This window comes from Armigeres subalbatus, chromosome 2 (assembly GCF_024139115.2).
Source record: "Armigeres subalbatus isolate Guangzhou_Male chromosome 2, GZ_Asu_2, whole genome shotgun sequence".
NCBI classification, from domain to species: Eukaryota; Metazoa; Arthropoda; class Insecta; order Diptera; family Culicidae; genus Armigeres; species Armigeres subalbatus.
In genome coordinates this window covers 156,843,629-156,865,310 of record NC_085140.1, presented here as the reverse complement: position 1 = coordinate 156,865,310, position 21,682 = coordinate 156,843,629, and the positions used below count along the sequence as shown (strand labels likewise).

At 40.9% G+C, this 21,682-nt stretch overlaps 1 protein-coding gene across 1 annotated transcript in view; it reads left to right on the top strand.

The window, feature by feature from the left end:
* The window catches only part of LOC134215353 (SCY1-like protein 2), a 330,601-nt gene that overhangs the window by 81,563 nt on the left and 227,356 nt on the right, over nt 1-21,682 (top strand). The window contains exons 2-3 of the mRNA XM_062694565.1: nt 15,470-16,253; nt 17,270-17,704. Of these exons, the coding sequence (XP_062550549.1) occupies nt 17,528-17,704 (177 nt within the window). The 5' untranslated portion in view covers nt 15,470-16,253; nt 17,270-17,527. The remainder of the gene's footprint in view (nt 1-15,469; nt 16,254-17,269; nt 17,705-21,682) is intronic.

The window sequence follows — 21,682 nt, the reverse complement described above, 5'->3', positions numbered from 1 at the left end:
GCTCAGTTTTAGTTTAGTTTTAGTTTAGTTTTAGTTTCGTTTTAGTTTGGTTTTAGTTTAGTTTTGGTTTAGTTTTGGTTTAGTTTTAGTTTGGTTTTAGTTTGGTTTTTAGTTTAGTTTTAGTTTAGTTTTAGTTTATGTTTAGTTTAGTTTTAGTTTAGTTTTAGTTTAGTTTTAGTTTAGTTTTAGTTTAGTTTTAGTTTAGTTTTAGTTTAGTTTTAGTTTAGTTTTAGTTTAGTTTTAGTTTAGTTTCAGTTCAGTTTCAGTTCAGTTTCAGTTCAGTTTCAGTTCAGTTTCAGTTCAGTTTACCAGCAGAAAACCTAAATGTTACTAGGGGTGTTCAGTTTTTAACTGGAGTCCTGTAAGTCAGGACGCTGCGAATCACAAAATAGTAAAATTAGTTTGACTGAGTAGGTTTACGTTCAATAATTGTTATGTGTTAAGTTAACTAATTGTGCAATGTGTTATTTTTTAGTAACTTTTCCTTGAAAAAGGCAGAATACATCCTGCCGAAACGTCGGGCGATTCAAAATATAGCCGTTTTGATCAACCCATAGACTGAGAAAGCCAGATCCTTAATGCAAGTAATATTAGGTTTTTTTTTCAATCAATTTCAGCATAGTTCACTACCATGCCATTAGAAAATGTTACATTATTTTATTGAACACCCTAGATCAGCGGCTCTCAACCTTTTTCTTGAGAGGTACCCCTTTGAACTTTTGCATTATTTGAGGTACCCCCTATGATTTTTTTGCTGTAAATGAAAATAATCGTAGCTTATTTATATTGAAGCTTTCCAATTAAAATTAAGTTATTACATCGAGGGACTGACTGTAGGGACTGTTTTGACTATTGAAGGCTTCCGAGCATATTGAAAGGAGGCTTCCGAGCCTCTTGAAAGTAGGATTCCGTGCCTCTTCTGAGAGAACCTTCCAAGCCTCTCGAAGATACGCTTCCGAGTCTCTTGAAAGGTGGCTTTCAAGCCACTTAAAAAGAGGCGTCCGAGCATCTTGAAAGGAAGTCTTTGAGCAGCTTGAAAGTATGCTTCCAAGTCTCTTCAAAAATAATTCCGAGCCCCTTGAAGAGAGGGTTCCGAGCCTCTCGAACGAAAGCTTATAAACCCCATCAAGGGCTTCCGAGCGTCTAGAAAGGAGGCTTCCGAGCCTCCAGAAAGGAGGCTTCCGAGCCTCTTGAAAGGAGGCTTCCGAGCCTCTTGAAAGGAGGCTTCCGAGCCTCTTGAAAGAAGGCTTCCGAGCCTCTTGAAAGGGAGCTTCTGAGCCTCTTGAAAGGAGGCTCTGAGCTCTTGAAAGGAGGCTCTGAGCCTCTTGAAAGGAGGCTTCTGAGCCTCTTGAAAGGAGGCTCTGAGCCTCTTGAAAGGAGGCTTCCTGAGCCTCTTGAAAGGAGGCTTGAGTTTCTTTGAAAGGAGGCTCTGAGCCTCTTGGAAAGGAGGCTTGAGCCTCTTGAAAGGAGGCTTCTGAGCCTCTTGAAAGGAGGCTTGGAGCCTCTTGAAAGGAGGCTTGAGCCTCTTGAAAGGAGGCTTGAGCCTCTTGAAAGGAGGCTCTGAGCCTCTTGAAAGGAGGCTTGAGCCTCTTGAAAGGAGGCTCTGAGCCTCTTGAAAGGAGGCTTCTGAGCCTCTTGAAAGGAGGCTTCTGAGCCTCTTGAAAGGAGGCTTGAGCCTCTTGAAAGGAGGCTTCCTGAGCCTCTTGAAAGGAGGCTTCCTGAGCCTCTTGAAGAGGCTTCTGAGCCTCTTGAAAGGAGGCCTGAGCCTCTTGAAAGGAGGCTTGAGCCTCTAGAAAGGAGGCTTCCTGGAGCCTCTTGAAAGGAGGCTTCTGAGCTTCTTGAAAGGAGGCCTGAGCCTCTTGAAAGGAGGCTTCGAGCCTCTTGAAAGGAGGCCTGAGCCTCTTGAAAGGAGGCCTGAGCTCTTGAAAGGAGGCCTGGAGCCTCTTGAAAGGAGGCTCTGAGCCTCTTGAAAGGAGGCTTCTGAGCCTCTTGAAAGGAGGCTTCTGAGCCTCTTGAAAGGAGGCTTCTGAGCCTCTTGAAAGGAGGCTCTGAGCTCTCTTGAAAGGAGGCTTCTGAGCCTCTTGAAAGGAGGCTTCTGAGCCTCTTGAAAGGAGGCTTCTGAGCCTCTTGAAAGGAGGCTCTGAGCCTCTTGAAAGGGAGGCTTCTGAGCCTCTTGAAAGGAGGCCTGAGCCTCTTGAAAGGAGGCTTCCGAGCCTCTTGAAAGGAGGCTTCCGAGCCTCTTGAAAGGAGGCTTCCGAGCCTCTTGAAAGGAGGCTTCCGAGCCTCTTGAAAGGAGGCTTCCGAGCCTCTTGAAAGGAGGCTTCCGAGCTTTTTAAATGATCCCGAGTAGCACACTTGTCATACACGAGTTTCTGTAACTCATATACGACCAAATCAAAGACAAAGTTTTGAAATAAAAAAAATACAAAATTATCAAAACTTTATCAATAAGTTTTTGATTAAAATTGTAATTCATCCGCCATTAAGCATTTCGTTCGAGGTACCCCCTGAGCTCGGCGAAGGTTCTCCCAAGGGTACATGTACCCCAGGTTGAGAACTGCTGCCCTAGATGTCTTCGGAAGGGTCTACTCTATTAGAAAACAAAACAATACAGCGTTAAAACAGACTATATTATTAATATTTCAGCTATTTCTCAAATTATATTGAACCGGCTTCTACATAAATGTGTTCAAAACTATTCCAGATTGCGTTATACAACCAATATTCTTGAATAAGATCAAATTTCTCCAAATGGTTTTGAAGTTCAGATCAATAAGTCTACCAGGTCAGCTACGTTCTGTACCACACCGACGTTAACCCATCAAGCCCATACATGCCCCTAGATATTATGGGTTAAACCCATAAGCAACCCAACTACATGCACCGACAAGACGATCATTCATGCATTGGAGAGTTCGTTAGAACCGTTGTGAAGAGAAATAAAAACTGACACGGTCGCATCACTTATCAGAGTGAATCCAGATCAATCGATGCCTGCCAGCAAACTTATGTTACTTCCTGTGGTTTTTGAGGAGCTACAAAGGTAAACCAGCATAAACCACATACTAATATTTTTTCCATCTTTCAAATTGACAGCAAGGACGTTGTCGACATATAAACGTCATATGGTCACAATCACTGAAACTTGCCCACTAAGAATGTTTGAACAATCCCATCCAGTTGATTCTTTGTGCAATTTTTTAGATAGTTTTAGTTTAGTTTTAGTTTAGTTTTAGTTTAGTTTTAGTTTAGTTTTAGTTTAGTTTTAGTTTAGTTTTAGTTTAGTTTGGTTTTGGTTTAGTTTGGTTTAGTTTTGGTTAGTTTAGTTTGGTTTTGGTTAGTTTTGGTTTAGTTTTAGTTTAGTTTTAGTTTAGTTTTAGTTTAGTTTAGGTTTAGTTTTTAGTTTAGTTTTAGTTTAGGTTTAGTTTAGTTTTAGTTTAGTTTTAGTTTTTTGGTTTTTGTTTAGTTTTAGTTTAGTTTTGGTTTGATTTTTAGCTTTGCAGTTTTTGGTTTAGTTTTAGTTTAGTCTTTTAGTTTAAGTTTTTTAGCTTGGTTTTGGTTTTGGTTTTAGTTTAGTTTTAGCTAGTTTTTAGGTTTAGTTTTAGGTTTAGTTTTAGCTAGTTTAGTTTAGCTAGTTTGGTTAGTTTTTTAGTTTAGTTTTAGTTTGGTTTTAGTTTGGTTTTGGCTTTGAGTTTTAGCTTTAGTTTTAGTTTTGTTTTTAGCTAGTTTTAGTTTAGTTTTAGCTTTGGTTTAGTTTTGGTTTAGTTTTAGTTTAGTTTTTGGTTTAGTTTTAGTTTAGTTTTCTTAGCTTTTAGGGTTTTTGGTTTAGTTTTTTGGTTTGCCTTTAGCTTTAATTTTGGTTTCAGCTTCTTAGTTTCAGTTTTGGTTTAGTAGTTAGCTCAGTTTGGTCTTGGTTTTGGTTTGGTTTTAGTTTTAGCTAGTTTTGGTTTCAGTTTCAGTTTGGTTTCAGTTTTGGTTTAGTTTGGTCTTGGTGCCTCAGGTTTGGTTTGGTTTTAGTTTCAGTTTGGTTTTCTCAGCCTAGTTTTGGTTTGGTTTTAGCTAGTTTGGCTTGGTTTTAGTTTCATTTTTAGTTTAGCTTGGTTTTAGTTCTGGTTTTAGTTTGGTTGGTTTCTTTAGTTTAGGTTTAGTTTGGTTTTAGTTTTGGTTTTTAGTTTAGTTTTGTTTAGTTTCTTGGTTTAGTTTTGGTTTAGTTTTAGTTTAGTTTTAGTTTAGTTTTTTAGTTTGGTTTTAGTTTAGTTTTGGTTTAGTTTTTTGGTTTAGTTTTTAGTTTGGTTAGTTTAGGTTTTAGTTTAGTTTTAGTTTAGTTTTAGTTTAGTTTTAGTTTAGTTTTAGTTTAGTTTTAGTTTAGGTTTAGTTTAGTTTTAGTTTAGTTTTAGTTTAGTTTTAGTTTAGTTTTAGTTTAGTTTTAGTTTAGTTTTAGTTTAGTTTTAGTTTAGTTTTAGTTTAGTTTTAGTTTAGTTTTAGTTTAGTACAAGTACAAAATATATTCAGATTTCCAAAATACATCATTTACCCTAGTTCTATTATCTTCCATTAGGTCTGACCAAAACTAACCAAGCACTGTTGTTTTTTTCAAAGCTGCATCAGTAAATAACGAAACAAACTGTGACGTAAAAAATGAACATACTCTGACGCTTCATACGCCGAATTGCAACTCAGCGAGCCCATATATATTTAATTGAAAAATCGGGAAGCGGTGTGGACACTCAATGGTGTATCAGTTGGGTGTATCGAGCGGTTTTGGACTGCAGTAAGAGAACGAGAAGGAACCCGAACAGGTAATGAAATTTAAACACCTCTGCTGCTAAAACCATGATAAATATAATTAGCCATGGTGGGAAGTTTTATTATTTCTCAGAATGTGCTCGATGATGATTCACTGGCGCCCGTGGGCCCTTGACAATATACAGCAGCGGTAGATAATTATAATTAGAGCTGATGAAGGTCAGGTGAAATTAATCAGGCAGAAGGGATTAAACGGCGGTGAACTTTATTACGGGGAATTGTAATAATTGGCAGGATGGTTCGATACGATAAAAATAATATTTTTTAACGTCGTAGGGAGGGCAATAAGGCATATTTGAAATTATTGAATAATGCGTAAATTTATTCAAATGAGTTGCTTTTCGGCAAGATAGCTCAACTCATCCCAGATCATTTGTGATTTTTGTGATAACAACAAATCATGACACAAATTGAGCCTAAATTGCCTGTTTTGCGAATGTTATTCTTTTAGGAGCATGTTATTAATAATGGAACAGATACCCTATTATCCTAAATTATTTCTTGCTCTTGGCCAACATCCCCAATAAATCAATATTTTTCTTGCTACCTCAAGTAGACATCATTGGAACGATGTTTATTTTTTGTATTGAATATTTGTATATTCATGCATAAGCCAAGGTTTTTATATAGACATTGATGTGGTACGAAATCATGTAAATCCAAGAACTTTTTTTAATCCGGAGACGAGCCAGCCTCGGGCTGAAAGTCTCCCTAATAAAGACAATAAAAAAACGTTTTTCAATGAATTATTGGCAGTGCCTGATTTTCTACTCGCCGCAGCCACATCCAGGCGCTATAGTATATGCACAAAATAGCCAGCAAGAGTTAACCGCCAGAAATTTGTATGGCGAAAGACATCTAACGCTGATTTTCTCAAAATTAGGAACTTTTCATGAAAAACTATTTGGTATCGGTTATGAGGGATGGTGTCCGCTACTACGCCTACCAAATATTTTTTCGATTAAAGTGCTTAATTTTGAGAAATCGAACCTTAGATGCCTTTCGCCATACTGATTTCAGGAAGTTAACTCCTAGTGTGCCGCTGCAAACACGCTCAAAGCAGTCGATTCATTAGGCCTAAATGTATTTGATCTTGAAATTTGAAGCGACTCATACTCTCTCTATTCAGCATATTTGTTCAACTGACGTTACAAGAAAGATCACAATCTATTATTTCTGTTAGGAGCATTAAGCGACCAAAATAGTTTGAATAAGAGCACAATCGCCATTCCAAAAATCAAGATCAGAATCAATTAGGCCCTTTCGAAAAAAGTTCCCAGAAATGTTTGCATTTCCAAGTATTCTTAAATCCAATTCCGACTATTGATAAAATTTGGTTTGAGCAAGAATATACTTAGACATATTGTGGGCCTGAATTCTACTTTATATGAGTACGTCTATCACGAATGACAAACAACAAACGAAATCCGTGGGAAGTTAAATATGAATAATTCATTCCTTCCTTCGTCTTCTACAATGAGGACTATTTTCAGCGGCTCAGTGGTGCTGCTGGAGTCAGAGGTTTTGCACTGTACTGTGGGCAAGTCTTGAACACAAATACGATTAAAATATTTCTGACATTTCTCTTGGTTAAAGATTATAAGGAGCTTAACATTCTTGAATTTGAAAGAGATAGTATATAAGTTTGTATGACTTTTCCAAGAATTTCAAATGGTGCACCAAATCATACACTTATTCTAGAACCATTGTACCGTAACAAACACTAGGTATTCGATGAAATATGTAAAGAAACATTTTCGAAACAGAGGGTAGTTATTAGTAACGTTTCAATATTTTCATTCCGTAGTGCATTGGCACTGTGATCATTTGGTTTGAGAAGTGAATGTGTAAATGGCCTGCTGTTCGTCACGTTCATAGGTCTCGATCCAATTCAGAGAAGCCCTCTGCTCGGAGGTGCAAATAAGTACGCTTCCCATGGTTAAGGTTGCCTTTATTGTTGACTGCCACCCTGGAGAGTCAGCCAGGAAATGGAAATCGGGTGTCACGTTTTGCTGCGTGAGGATCCACTCCGCCCTCCTACACAATCGTGGGATTTCGTTTTCGCAGGCGTATATGTACCGTATGTGAAAAGTGGCAATTTGTGATATTATCAACGTTTGATTTTGTGTACAGTGCACTTGACTGTTTGTTGAAATTTGGTTGCGGTGTTTCCTGTGTGTATGTACCAGTCAGCATAATAACCGGGTCAATAAACATTATTACAAAATCATTTGTCAAACAGTCTCATTGAATTGAAACTTATACCCATGAACTTCATGGAAACATTTGAAACAGATTGTATTGAATAATTAATAACAGAACCGACGGCATGGTTATAAGGTTGAAGAAGAAAAAAGGTACGGTTTCCGAACAATCATAGGTCACACAACATTATCGTTTTGATAGGGAAAGGCCACACCACAGTTGAGCAATTCAGTTTTCCAGGTCTTAATGCATTTGTGCATCACATGGTTATTTTTTTATATAAATTATCCATATTTCTGTATTTTAGAATACAAGCTTCATTGAAAAATAATGGAATGAATTATTCGTTTTTATCTATAATTTTGGTTAGCACCGTGTTCATTGCTCTAGGAAAGACATAAAGTACGTTACGCATGAAATCATTTTTGTGTCATTTGTCAATTTTGTCATTTCGTTCCATTTCGCAATATTTAATTCAGCATAATCAATTAGCCTTTAACGAAATCAAACGAAATTTTTAATTGAAACTCCAAAAACTAATAGCTTGTCAATCGGTGAGCAGGGAGCCATGTTTCAGCCTCTTCTTGCCAGATCTCCGTGGTGTGCACACGCATTCATAGGCCGATCTAGCCACAACAGCAGCAAACAATGGGACAGAATTCCCCGTCGCATGGAATCTGTGACCTGCAAGTAGTTCGGATAATGCTAAATTCCAAAAGTGTGTCTACAAAATTTATACACATACACACACATACAGACATCACCTCAGTTCGTCGAACTGAGTCGATTGATATATAACACTATGAATCTCCGGAACACCTATCAAAAAATCTTTTTTTGATTGGTCACTCGTATATAAAAGTCTTCTCCATTCAGCTCGGTCCATGGCTGCACTTCGCCAACCACGCAGTCTGCGGAGGGTCCGCAAATCGTCCTCCACCTGATCGATCCACCTTGCCCGCTGTGGATCGTTGTCGAGAACCATTCTCACCGGATTACTGTCCGACATTCTGACTACGTGCCCGGCCCACCGCAGTCTTCCGATTTTCGCGGTGAGAACGATGGATGATTCTCTCAGCAGCTCATGCAACTCGTGGTTCATTCGCCTCCTCCACGTACCGTCCACCATCTGCACGCTACCATAGATGGAGCGCAGCACTTTCCTTTCGAAAACTCCAAGTGCGTGTTGGTCCTCCACGAGCGTCGTCCAGGGGTCGTGTCCGTAGAGGACTACCGGTCTAATGAGCGTTTTGTAGATAGTCAGTTTGCTACGGCGGCGGACTCTATTCGATCGGAGCGTCTTGCGGAGTCCAAAGTACGTACGATTTCCAGCCACTATGCGTCTTCGAATTTCTCTGCTAGTATCGTTATCGGCGGTCACTAGTGAGCCCAAGTACACGAATTCTTCAACCACCTCGATTTCGTCACCACCGATAGAAACTCGTGATGGGTGGCTTACATTGACCTCTCTTGAGCCTCTTCCTATCATGTACTTCGTCTTCGACGTGTTGATGAGTCCAATCCGTTTAGCTTCGCTTTTCAGTCTGATGTAGGCTTCCTCCATCCTCTCAAAGTTACGTGCCATGATATCAATGTCGTCGGCGAAACCAAATAACTGGACGGACTTCGTGAAAATCGTACCACTCGTGTCAATCCTTGCCCTTCGTATTACTCCCTCCAGAGCGATGTTGAATAGCAGACACGAAAAACCATCACCCTGTCGAAACCCTCTAAGCGTTTCGAAGGGACTCGAGAATGCCCCTGAAACTCGAACTACGCACATCACCCGATCCATCGTCGCCTTGATCAACCGTATCAGTTTATCCGGAAATCCGTTTTCGTGCATTAGCTGCCATAGCTGGTCCCGACCGATTATATCATATGCGACTTTGAAGTCGATAAATAGATGATGTGTGGGCACGTTGTATTCGCGGCATTTCTGCAATACCTGACGTATGGCGAACACCTGGTCTGTGGTGGAGCGTTCACCCATAAATCCCGCCGGGTACTGCCCCACGAACTCTCTTGCAATTGGTGTTAGTCGGCGGCATAAAATTTGGGAGAGTACTTTGTAGGCGGCGTTCAGCAATGTGATTGCGCGGTAGTTGCTACAATCCAGCTTATCGCCCTTTTTGTAGATGGGACACACGACACCTTCCATCCACTCCTGCGGCAGAACCTCATCCTCCCAAACCTTGGTAATCACCCAGTGCAGCGCTCTAGTCAGTGCCTCACCACCGTGTTTAAACAGCTCTCCTGGTAGTTGGTCAACTCCAGGGGCTTTGTTGTTTTTCAGCCGGTCGATCTCCTCCTGGATTTCCTGGAGATTCGGAGCCGGAAGTCGCATATCCTGCGCGCGTGCTCCTAGGTTCACTACTATACCGCCACCGTTGTCTGCCATATTGCTATTCAGGTGCTCTTCGTAGTGCTGCCGCTACCTTTGGATCATCTCACTCTCGTTTGTAAGAAGGTTCCCGTTTATGTCCTTGCACATATCGGCCTGTGGCACGTGGCCCTCACGTGAACGGTTCAACTTCTCATAGAACTTTCGTGCGTTATTAGCGCGGTACAGTTCCTCCGTCTCTTCACGGTCTCGATCTTCCTGCTTGCGCTTTTTCCTCCGGAAAATCGAGTTTTGTCTGTTCCGCGCCCGTTTGTATCGTGCCTCGTTGGCCCTCGTGCGGTGTCACCTATTTGCCATGCACGCGTTTGCCCAGTATGCGCAATAATTCTCAACGACATGAACTTTAGGCATAACTATGAACAGCTTTAAAAGAGAGGGTCATTTGGCATAACGGACATTTTTTATAATTTTGCTTTGTTGTTGTTGTATAGTTGTTTTCTACTGAGGACTAAAACACCGCACCGGTCGATAATAGAATTGAAAATACCTAATCTGTACATAAGACGTATGCATACATAAGCCGAGTATAGCAGCTTGCCTGGATTAAGGCAACATGGCGGCTGTGATCCTTTCTTTCAAATAGGTGTTTGCCCGGCTTAAGACAATGGTGGGTGTAAAAGAAGGCGCTTTTCCGAATAAGGGTAATTTTGCAAGTAATTCATTCTTTAAAAGAAGGTGCTTGCTCGGATTAAGGCAATGGTGGATGTGATCCCTTCTTTAAAAATAGGCGTTTGCCTCAAATGAAGCAATGGTGGATGCGATTCCTTCTTTAAAAGTAGGCGCTTGTCCAAATTAAAGCAAAAGTGGATGTGATCCCTTCTTTGAAAATAGGTATTTGTCAGAAATGAAGCAATGCTGAGGGTGACTGGGTTCGATTCCCGGTGCCGGTCTAGGCAATTTTTGGTTTGGAAATTGTCTGGACTTCCCTGGGCATAAAAGTATCATCGTGTTAGCCTCATTATATACGAATGCAAAAATGGTAACTTGACTTTGAAACCTGGAATTACTGAATGAACACTAAGCAGCGAGGCGGCTATGTCCCAGTGGGGATGTAATGCCAATAAAGAAGAAGATGTTATCCCTTCTTTAAGCGTAGGTGGTTGCCCGTGTCCGTGTTTGAATATGTCAATTGTGGATATAATTCCTTCTTTAGAAATAGACATTTTGCCTAGACTTGTAGATATAACTTCTTCAATGAAAGCAAAAGGCGTCTAGTATGACTTAAAATGATATTATCCAATTGTAGATATGATTTAATTTTGAAATGAAATTTGCGTCTAGAATGAGACGAAGAAATATGATATCCATTCGTAAACAGTTTGTTTAGTATTAGACAAATTTGTTTTTTTATATATAGTATCCATCTTTCTGAAAATTGTCTAATATGTTGAATAATACCTTTTATGAAAATTAGTAGTACCGCAAATCCCTTCATTATTAAATAATGCCAAATCCACCAAATAATGCAAAATTACCTTCTTTATATATTTTTTTTCTATTCTTTAGCCATCAATAATAATTTTAATTTCCAGTTTTACTATTTCTGGGGAATGATACATTCTGACAAATTACATTCTGGCAAATGGTCTATTCTGTCTGGCAAATGGTCTAGCTTTCTGGCATATGGTCCATTCTGGCAAGTGGGTTTCTGGCAAAAAACATTCCGGCAAATTTATTCTGGCAAATGTCATACAATCCACCGTGCCTAGTGCAGCGGTTGCGGTGCTTCCAATGGCGGATCGAATATCTCTCCAGCCATCTTCAAGAGATCCTGCGCCTAGCTGCTCTTCCGTTGGGAGTGCCACTTCCAGCTGCTGCGCGTAGTATTGGCCCTAGCAGCACACATATCCCACATAGGTTACTGCAACTCACATGTGACCAGATTTAGTCGCAATTAAGTTGCTGCAACCAGATTTGCCTGACTTGTGCTGCTCGGGGGGCTAGTCTACCGTCTTGTAGCCGCCCTATGTTTAGCCGCGGCGGACGACTCCGACGCGTGTTGTACACCGTCGAGAGTTTTGAGCGCAGACATACTGCAACGAGGTAGTGGTCGGATTCAATATTCGCACTGCGGTAAGTGCGTACGTTCGTGATGTCGGAGAGAATTTACCGTCGATTAGAACGTGGTCGATTTGGTTTTCCGTTACTTGATTAGGTGATTTCAATGTGGCGTTGTGGATATTCTTGCGGGAGAAGAAAGTGCTTCGGACTACCATTCCGCGGGAGGCTGCAAAGTTTATGCATCGTTGGCCGTTGTCGTTCGATACGGTATGCAGACTATCCGGCCCGATGACCGGCCAATACCTCCCTTCCTACCTGAGCGATCATGTCACCGATGACGATTTTGACGTCCCGCAGTGGGCATCCATCGTATGTCTGCTCCAGCTGTACATAGATTGCTTCTTTCTCGTCGTCGGATCTCCCTTCGTGTGGGCAGTGCACGTTGATGATGCTATATTAGAAGAAACGGCCTTTAATCCCCAGCTTGCACATCCTTGCGTTGATTGGCTGCCACCAAATCACGCGTTTGGCGCATCTTTCCCAGCACTATGAAGCCGGTTCCCAGCTCGTTGGTGGTGCCACAGCTTTGGTAGAAGGTGGCCGCTCGATGCCCGCTTTTCCACACTTTCTGTCCTGTCCAGCAGATTTCCTGCAGCGCTGCGACGTCACAGTTGCAGGGAATTTAATTCATCGTAGATTATCCTGTCGCAACCTGTGAAACCTAACGCCTTGCAGTTCCATGTTCCAAGCTTCCAACCGTGATCCTTTATTCGTCGCCTAGGTCGTTGTCGATTGTATCGAGTCTATGTCGTTCGTAATGGTTGTTTTTAAAGGCGGCTTATTAGGCCTGCGCAAACCTCCTGTCTCTTCGGAGGGCCGTCGTATCAGGGCTGCTTAGCGTCCCACCTAACACCAGGACTGGGGCTTGTGCGCTTTGAGCGGCACACGGTCGCTTTGGCGAAGCCTACTTGCGGATTCATGCAGCTTTTTGTAGAGGTTTAACAGGGCCCACTGCCAAACTCTTGGACATAGTCCCTGCTGCCCCCAATAACATACTCGTTTCACTAAATTGAAGACTAAGAAGCCGTTTATTACTCAAATTCTTAAAAAATAGTCGTCACACAAATAGTATGAAAAATTTTCCGAAATTTTGTATTTTTGCAATGTTCATTTGCAAAATTTAGTTTTCTTTTATGGACAGTTCTTCTTTTATAAATGCAAATAATTCGTTTAAAATTGCTAATTTCTTTTTATTTTATAGAATTTTCTCTTAAGGCTATGGAAATTTTACATTATTTAGGTACATAATATATTTTGTTTATTTTTGGAAAAATGTTTGGAATGTTTAAAAATGTCTTTTAATTTTTTTTTTCTGCCGATGGGGAGACCCATAGTGTTATTTAAAAAAGTATTAACACAAATTTCTGATTTTAGTATTGAAAAGTTGCATTTTGGCCCTTGTGGGTCAGTACAAAAAAAGTGTATGGAATAGGATATATAGGATTTTTCAGTTATTTTATTTAACTTCCACTTTGATATCATCATTAATTGTTCACACAACGAATTCTACGACATTTTTTAATTCGGCCATTTCAATGATGCTCTTATCATGTCTTTAAGATTGGTTTCCGGAGATGTTCATATAACCCCAACTGATAACATAATAATGATGAGATACATTGGATGTTCATAATTAGAAAAGTTAACTATTTTTCCACAACATACACAAAATGATGTTCAATTGAGGATCAGAGATGGATTAAATACTGAAAATCAACAAATTATTGTCGAAAAAGCTTATAAACCGATGTTAAAATTTTACATAACTCATCTCCTTGATGGTGATCAATGCTAATTGTCTGTTTATTATGACTCTTACACGTCTCCGCCAGAACGGGAACCTTCTTACGAACGAGCGTGAGGTGATCCAAAGGTGGCAGCAGCACTACGAAGAGCACCTGAATGGCGATATGGCAGACAACGGTAGCGTTATGGTGATGAACATAGGAGCACGCGCGCAGGACATGCGACTTCCGGCTCCGAATATCCAGGAAATCCAGGAGGAGATCGGCCGGCTGAAAAACAACAACGCCCCTGGAGTTGACCAACTACCAGGAGAGCTGTTTAAACACGGTGGTGAAGCACTGGCTAAAGCGCTGCACTGGGTGATTACCAAGGTTTGGGAGGATGAGGTTCTGCCGCAGGAGTGGATGGAAGGTGTGGTGTGTCCCATCTACAAAAAGGGCGATAAGCTGGAATGTAGCAACTACCGCGCAATCACATTGCTGAACGCCGCCTACAAGGTACTCTCCCAAATTTTATGCCGCCGACTAACACCAATTGCAAGAGAGCTCGTGGAGCAGTACCAGGCGGGATTTATGGGTGAACGCTCTACCACAGACCAGGTGTTCGCCATACGTCAGGTATTGCAGAAATGCTGCGAATACAACGTGCCCACACATCATCTATTCATCGCCTTCAAAGCGGCATATGATACAATCGATCGGGACCAGCTATGGCAGCTAATGCACGAAAACGGATTTCCGGATAAACTGATACGGTTGATCAAGGCGACGATGGATCGGGTGATGTGCGTAGTTCGGGCTTCAGGGGCATTCTCGAGTCCCTTCGAAACCCGCAGAGGGTTACGGCAAGGTGATGGTCTTTCGTGTCTGCTATTCAACATCGCTTTGGAGGGAGTAATACGAAGGGCAGGGATTGACACGAGTGGTACGATTTTCACGAAGTCCGTCCAGTTGTTTGGTTTCGCCGACGACATTGATATCATGGCACGTAACTTTGAGAGGATGGAGGAAGCCTACATCAGACTGAAAAGCGAAGCTAAACGGATTGGACTAGTCATCAACACGTCGAAGACGAAGTACATGATAGGAAGAGGCTCAAGAGAGGTCAATGTGAGCCACCCGCCACGAGTTTCTATCGATGGTGACGAAATCGAGGTGGTTGAAGAATTCGTGTACTTGGGCTCACTGGTGACCGCCGATAACGATACCAGCAGAGAAATTCGGAGACGCATAGTGGCTGGAAATCGTACGTACTTTGGACTCCGCAAGACGCTCCGATCGAATAGAGTTCGCCGCCGTACCAAACTGACTATCTACAAAACGCTTATTAGACCGGTAGTTCTCTACGGACACGAGACCTGGACGATGCTCGTGGAGGACCAATGCGCACTGGGAGTTTTCGAAAGGAAAGTGCTGCGTAGCATCTATGGTGGGGTGCAAATGGCGGACGATACGTGGAGGAGGCGAATGAACCACGAGTTGCATCAGCTGTTGGGAGAACCATCCATCGTTCCCACCACGAAAATCGGAAGACTGCGGTGGGCAAGGCACGTAGCCATAGTGTCGGACAGTAATCCGGTGGAAATGGTTCTCGAAAACGATCCGACGGGAACAAGAAGGCGAGGTGCTCAGCAGGCAAGGTGGGTCGATCAGGTGGAGGACGACTTGCGGACCCTCCGCAGACTGCGTGGTTGGCGAAGTGCAGCCATGGACTGAGCTGAATGGATAAGTCTTTTATGTGCAGCACAGGCCACTCCGGCCTCAGTTTGATGATAAATAAATAAAACGTCTCCGCCAGATACAAAATTACTAGAAATACAAGAAAACAAACGTTTATTCAAAGTGTGTTAAAATTCTGTCCGATAATCACTTGAAATCAGAGATTTGAAGTGGTGTCGCTCTTACCCGCAGTGTCGGTTTTACCCACAATTCCCCTACGCGCCACCACGCACTGTCCATCCGAGAAAGCTGAGTCGCCGACGAGTGTTGCGTTGTTCCCATCTGCTAGTTGCTTGCTGCTAGCTTTTCGGCAACAGAAGGTCACCACTTAAAATGTGAATATTATCAATATGATTGGGATTTTCAATATTTTTATGATGGCATCAGTTAGTCATGTTGTTTAACTGTTGCATAAAGTAAAAATACCCATGATAATCGTTAAAAGACATTTGTTGCTCCTCCCTTCGCCCAAACGATATTTCTACCTCTTGTTTGTAATAATTTTCTTTTTTCCATTTGTCTTTTTCAGATCATCTGTTTTAAACCTGAGTTCAGCGCAGCTTAGTTATAATTGGATTTCATTCCATCAGGAACAGAGTAATGCATTGAAAATAAAAAAAAGTGAAGTGTATTTTTTGTTCGACAGAAAGCCATACCCGGTTGACTGATTCTTGGAAATTTAATATTTTATCAAACCCAACAGTGCCGTCACGGTTACGTCTACTGGGGAAAAACAACGGAACACAAAAAAGAGTTCCCTCTGGACAAATCGAGAAAATTCCTGGAAGCTGTAAAAAAATACAAAAACCAACGCAAAGTATTAATTAACCGCGTACAGTGGATTGCTGGACTGGCGTCTGAGGGGCATCCCAAAGTGCGGATTTTATATCCGAAAGTCGAGCCTTGAACAACCGAGCAAACAAAAAAAAAAATACGCCATTAATTAGAGTGAAGCGAAATCGAGCAGAAGGTCGATGCTCAATCCAACTCCCGTCATCGAACCGTCAAGAGAAAGTTTTTGCCACGACCGACGACGACGCGGGGAGCAAATCGAATTTACGTCGTGCACTTTTGATGGGCAACCAGTGAATTTCGGTCCCGTTCGATAATTGTATCAAAACAGAGTGTTTGTCTTTGAAGTGGGTGCTCGCAGTGTCGCAGTGCTGCTCGGTGTGGAAAGTGCGGTGCTGTGGGGTGACCGGTCGGGAAATTGATGCTCGACAAGGGAAAGCTGCTAGTGTAGAGCGTACGGCTTGCTCATCAACGGATATTTTTTGGGTGGCTTTGTGCAACCGGGGTCGTTCAATAATTACGTAAGCATATTGAGGGGGATGTTGATTGATTGTTATTATTTTTACCAGGGAAGCACAGACATAAATAACATGACGTCTTCAGGGAAAGAAAAGGGTGTTTGTGGAAGGGAGTGTTTGAAAGCTGTGAACATTCCCGTAAACATAAGTGCTCTAATAGCTTCTCGCCACAACAAGTGATGAACAACGTAACACATTTCAAAACCAAAATTCCGAAGGCAAAATCAGTACTGTTTATCTAATATTTGAAAATTTTCAAGGGTAATCGAATGTTTACAACAATTTGATTGTTAACAAATTATGGACTAAAGACTGCAAATCATTAATCTCTCTCTTTTTGGTATCGTACACCACAAGTGTGATGTATGTAGTCGCCTTTCAATTTAATATTCGCCACTGTTGAACACTTCCACTATAATGCAAAAAAAGTTACCTTTGGTGCCTCCGTTTATCACGTGACTAGCAAGTTATACTCTATGGTCTGACAAGTCGTGAAAATTTCACCAAAATCTCCAGGTGGTCTCTGGATTGGAATCAATTCAACTTCAGAATGAATTGTTTTGTAGCAGCACTTATAATCACTACCATAATATTGATATTTTTATAAGTTTATAACTTTAATTTCCTAGAAAGTTATTTCAAATTCCCCAGAAAACTCTTCTGAGCAAATTGCTCTGAATTTCTCCGCATGTTTCTACCAAATTCATCTGAGATTTTTTTCTGAGTTTTTGACGTGTAATTTTTGAGAATTAACTTAGAATATTGTTTCAAATCAATCCAGCTAATTCTTCTGAATTATTCTGAGCAAATCTTCTAGGATTGTTTTTCCACCAGAATTTTTTGCTAAATTTGATGCATAAACTGCATCTGCTGTGTATTTCTAAATATTTCATATTTTTAGGGAAAACTATACGAGAAGGATTAAACATTGTGGCATTGAAGCTTAGGCTTAAGAATAGTAAAAATGTGCTTACGCAATTACTGAATGTACTCTCACTTTGACAAGTGTAAATCTCTAGAGCCAAGCGTAGGAGGGATTGTTCGCAAGTGATTAGAAGTTGATCGTGACAGATTTTTGTGACCGCAGTGAGTGACGTGATACGCGCCGAGATAAAACCCATCGCTCGCCGGGACACCCACATCGTCTCTGTCCTACGTGGTGGACCCGGTCTCTGTCGTCTATTTTCCGAGCACTTTTCCGTCTTCGGAAAGCTTCTTCCCTGGCGAACGGATCCCCCCGAAGGCCTTTCAACATTCCGCTTTTCCAATTAAATGTTATGCCGGCCGCGACCATGTTTTCCAAGTTCAAAAGCAGCAGCACCAGCGCCCCTCCGCCGAACCCCTACGACACCAACCCCATCACCCAGTACTTTGAGATTGGGAAACAGATCGCCTGTGCCGGCCCGGAACTAGTGTGGAAGATCCACGAGGGATACCGAAAGACCGATGGGAAGGTGAGTAATTTATTTAATGAAATGTTTTCCTTCCACGCAGAAGAGGATGCTGATTCAATATTCATGAAGTTTGTTTAGGAGCAACTTGTTGAACTAAAGTCTGGAATGAACTCAGGTACATCAGGTATGAGAAGTATATCAGCCGGAAATTTAAAATTCAAATTTTTTCTTCAAAACCCAGTACTTGATTTGTACTTCCAAATAAAAAGAAATTAGTGATATTTATTATGCTGACCAATTCAAGTTCTTAATTCAATGATATAATTTAAGAGAATTGTTGTCAACTCAACAGCCTATGGACAAGCACTATCAGCGTGCTCTGAATCTTTTGAATGAATCGGAAGTTAAAAAATGAAAAAGCATACTTGTACAAACAAATTATAACACGGAAACTTCTACGAAATGAAAGCAACAGAGCGTGAAACAAAACACAAAGACAGGGCGGAAGGATATCTGCGAAATTGGCATTTTCCGTTGCCTGTCGTGGGACCCGCTGTGGTCCAATTTCACCACCGTTTTGTGGTAACTGGGAAATTGTGTACTGGGTCTGCGTCGTTTTTTCTCAAGCTATTCCTACGTCCTGCCACCGTTTGGGTTGCTGCCACAGACATGACGAAGGCCGAATAAAGATATTTTCGCCCTGAACGTGCATCCTCTATACCTATTTCGCTTTTCTATTTTCTTCTTTTCGGAGGAAATTTAATATGCTTAAGAAACGACGACAGTAAACACTTTTGCAGCCTCCAGCGAAGAAGTTGATCGTCTCCGTTTACCAAACATCCACTCCACTCGCAACTCTTCAACATTAGTCTATGAAAGTATTTCTGCCATAGAATAGGGCGTTTCTTAATTCTATATTGTGTAATTTATAGTTAAAACAGGTGTTCTAACTGCAATCAGAATTGAAAAGAGTAAATATTTTAGAGGAAGGAGTTTTATGAAAAATGGGAAAAGTTTGCTACTTATTATACTTTAGACCGAGAGACCGAGAGTAGAGTAGAGGTGAAGAAATCGACCCTTGATATCATGATATGAGATTCAAGATTCAAATATATTTCCTCATAATTGGCAGAAGTATCTGGTTCGATAGACTGACGAATTGGATACTTGGGCGGAATCGCCCAATGCGTCTCTGTCTAAGGCAACAAAAATAAATAGCTGTTTGACGGGAACGCAAAAGGTATCAAACCTCGAATAATATTGTTGGTACATGCATTATGTAGGCACGAGGAGCCAAAAACGTTTATATCCATAGATGGAAACAACGGCATTTGATGTGTGAGTTATCGAATAAAAGTAGATGTTAGGCACGTGGCTCCAAGAGCCAATTTGCTATATGGTTTACCTGGAAGCACGAAAAATGAAATTGAAATTATGATGATGAATGTTATCGTCCCTGCATATTGACAACCGTCACCAGAGCATCTACTTCTTCTACGTCGACATTACATTCCTCGCTGGGTCATTTCGGTTTCGCAAGTTAGTGTTCATTAAACACTTCCACAGTTATTAATTGCGCGTTTTCAAAGCGTTCCAAAGTGAAAGCGTTCCAACGTGTGGAGGCTGCTCCGCATTTTGGAGAAACTTTCTTGGGCTGCAGTTCAATCGAACTTTGCAGCTATAGACTGTTCCAGAAATTATAAGCACACTAAAAATAGTCGGAAAATTGAAATACATGCAATGTGTCATGAAAATTTCGATGCACTCTATAGATAAGAGCCATTTAAATAACGTGATGTAATTTTTCTGAATACATATTTAACGTCAAATTTAGAAAATATTTAGCTTCTATTTTGGGTCAGAAAAAATGCTCAGCACACATTGGCCAATTTTTCCGGGGCCTTTTTTATAAATCACCTTGTAGAGAATGGTAAAAGATTAGTCAAATTTTGTATATGAATGTTAGTATTGTCGTCTAGAAGTGGTTGCAAATATGTTGTTGTTGTTAAAAAACCTCAAGAAAGTGCAAAACGCGCTAAAAGTCACTCATCTCTATTCCGAACTGTTTCCATGAAGGCTAGAATCAAAATATCTTGAAGTCTAAGGTAGCGTGCTACACGCTTGAAAGAAATACACTACAAAGAGGTATATTCTAATTCGAAATTGAATGATTGCTAATAACACAAGTGATGATTTTATTTCCGATATTTCATAGACCTGATCTTATCTACTACATTCTTCTCCTTCTCTATTCTGCAGGCATATAAGAAACAAAGATTGACTTTATTGTTATGTACTGTTGATCAGTGGTGGAAATTTGTGAACCTTACTCACAAAATGACAAGTAGGCGATGCAAATTACTCGCGAACACTTGTTTTACCTTTTTCTTGCCTAGCTACTACTCGCAGAGAAAACAGAAAAACGAACGCGAGTCATTCGGGATAATTTGCAAAAAGTCATAAAACAACTTCGGAACATGTTTCTTACGGATGTTCGAGCAAGAACACATTTGTTTATTGTTATTATGTTCATCTTAAGTGAAATTTATCCATTGTATTCGAAGTAATCACAAATACTCATGACCGTGATTTTTACTCCCGAACAAAATACTGCCCTGCTTTTTGTCTTTGCTCTGCCGGTACTCGCGAACAAAGCAAGCGCCAGAAAAATGCAGGCAGTTGGTTCGCGCGAGCGTGGCATTTTTGTTAGGCCCAATTACACTCTTTTCCACCACTGCTGTTGATCCATTCAAAATCCAATTCTAACTCAATTTCAATCCAAACCCAATCCATTCCAAATCCAATCCAAATCCAATCCAAATCCAATCCAAATCCAATCCAAATCCAATCCAAATCCAATCCAAATCCAATCCAAACCAATCCAAACCAATCCAAACCACATCCAAACCAATCCAAATCCAATCCAAATCCAATCCAAATCCAATCCAAATCCAATCCAATCCAATCCAAATCCAAATCCAATCCAAATCCAATCCAAATCCAATCCAAATCCAATCCAAATCCAATCCAAATCCAATCCAAATCCAATCCAAATCCAATCCAAATCCAATCCAAATCCAATCCAACTCCAATCCAAATCCAATCCAAATCCAATCCAAATCAAATCCAAATCCAATCTGGCTGTTCGGCCACATTGAGAGTTGACGTAAAGTCAATGTCAACTTCTCTCCACGAACAGCCTAGATAGCCGTGTGGTGTCGGCAGCTGGTTATCTGGCTAAGAATAACATTACGGATTGCCTGTTCCAGTGGTAAAAGTCCACCATACAGGTGACCCCTAATTTTCGGTGTGATGCGGCTTTATGCTTACCGTGCCTACGAATGAATGGTTAGGGGGGTCTAATAAGAACCTAACCGCAAACGGAGCCTGTGAAGCACCAGGGCCCCCTTCACAGTATTTTAGCCCTCGCTGCGCTAACCGGAGCTATGGCGTAGTTGACTTTTTACTTCTCCGAGATAATCGGCTACTCTTATTCAACCTCATCGTGAGGTTAAATAAGAGTAGGGTTATGAATATGTGTTTTAATTAGTTTTCAACAAATTGTCACCTATATGGATTCGCATTATGCGTTTTTACAATGTGTTTTGTGTATGTTACCTATATGAATTCGCATTATGCGTTTTTCACAGTGTACTCTGTGTCTCGTCCTTGACGTTTGGCTTTGGCTACTCTTGTTCAATCTCATCGTGAGTGTGGGGTTATGAATATGTGTTTTACTTAGTTTTTCAACAAACTTTCACCTATATGGATTCGCATTTTGCATTTTTTTACAATGTACTTTGTGTTTGTCACCTATATGGATTCGTATTATGCGTTTTTCAAAGAGTAATCTGTGTTTCGTCTTTGATGTTTGGCTTCAGCTACTCTTGTTTAATCTCAACTTGAGGTTGAATAAGGGTGGGGTTATGAAAATGTTTTTTTTTACTTAGTTTTTTTTTTCAACAAATTGTCACCTATATGGATTCGCATTATGCGTTTTTCACAATGTGCTTTGTGTATGTTACCTTAATGGATTCG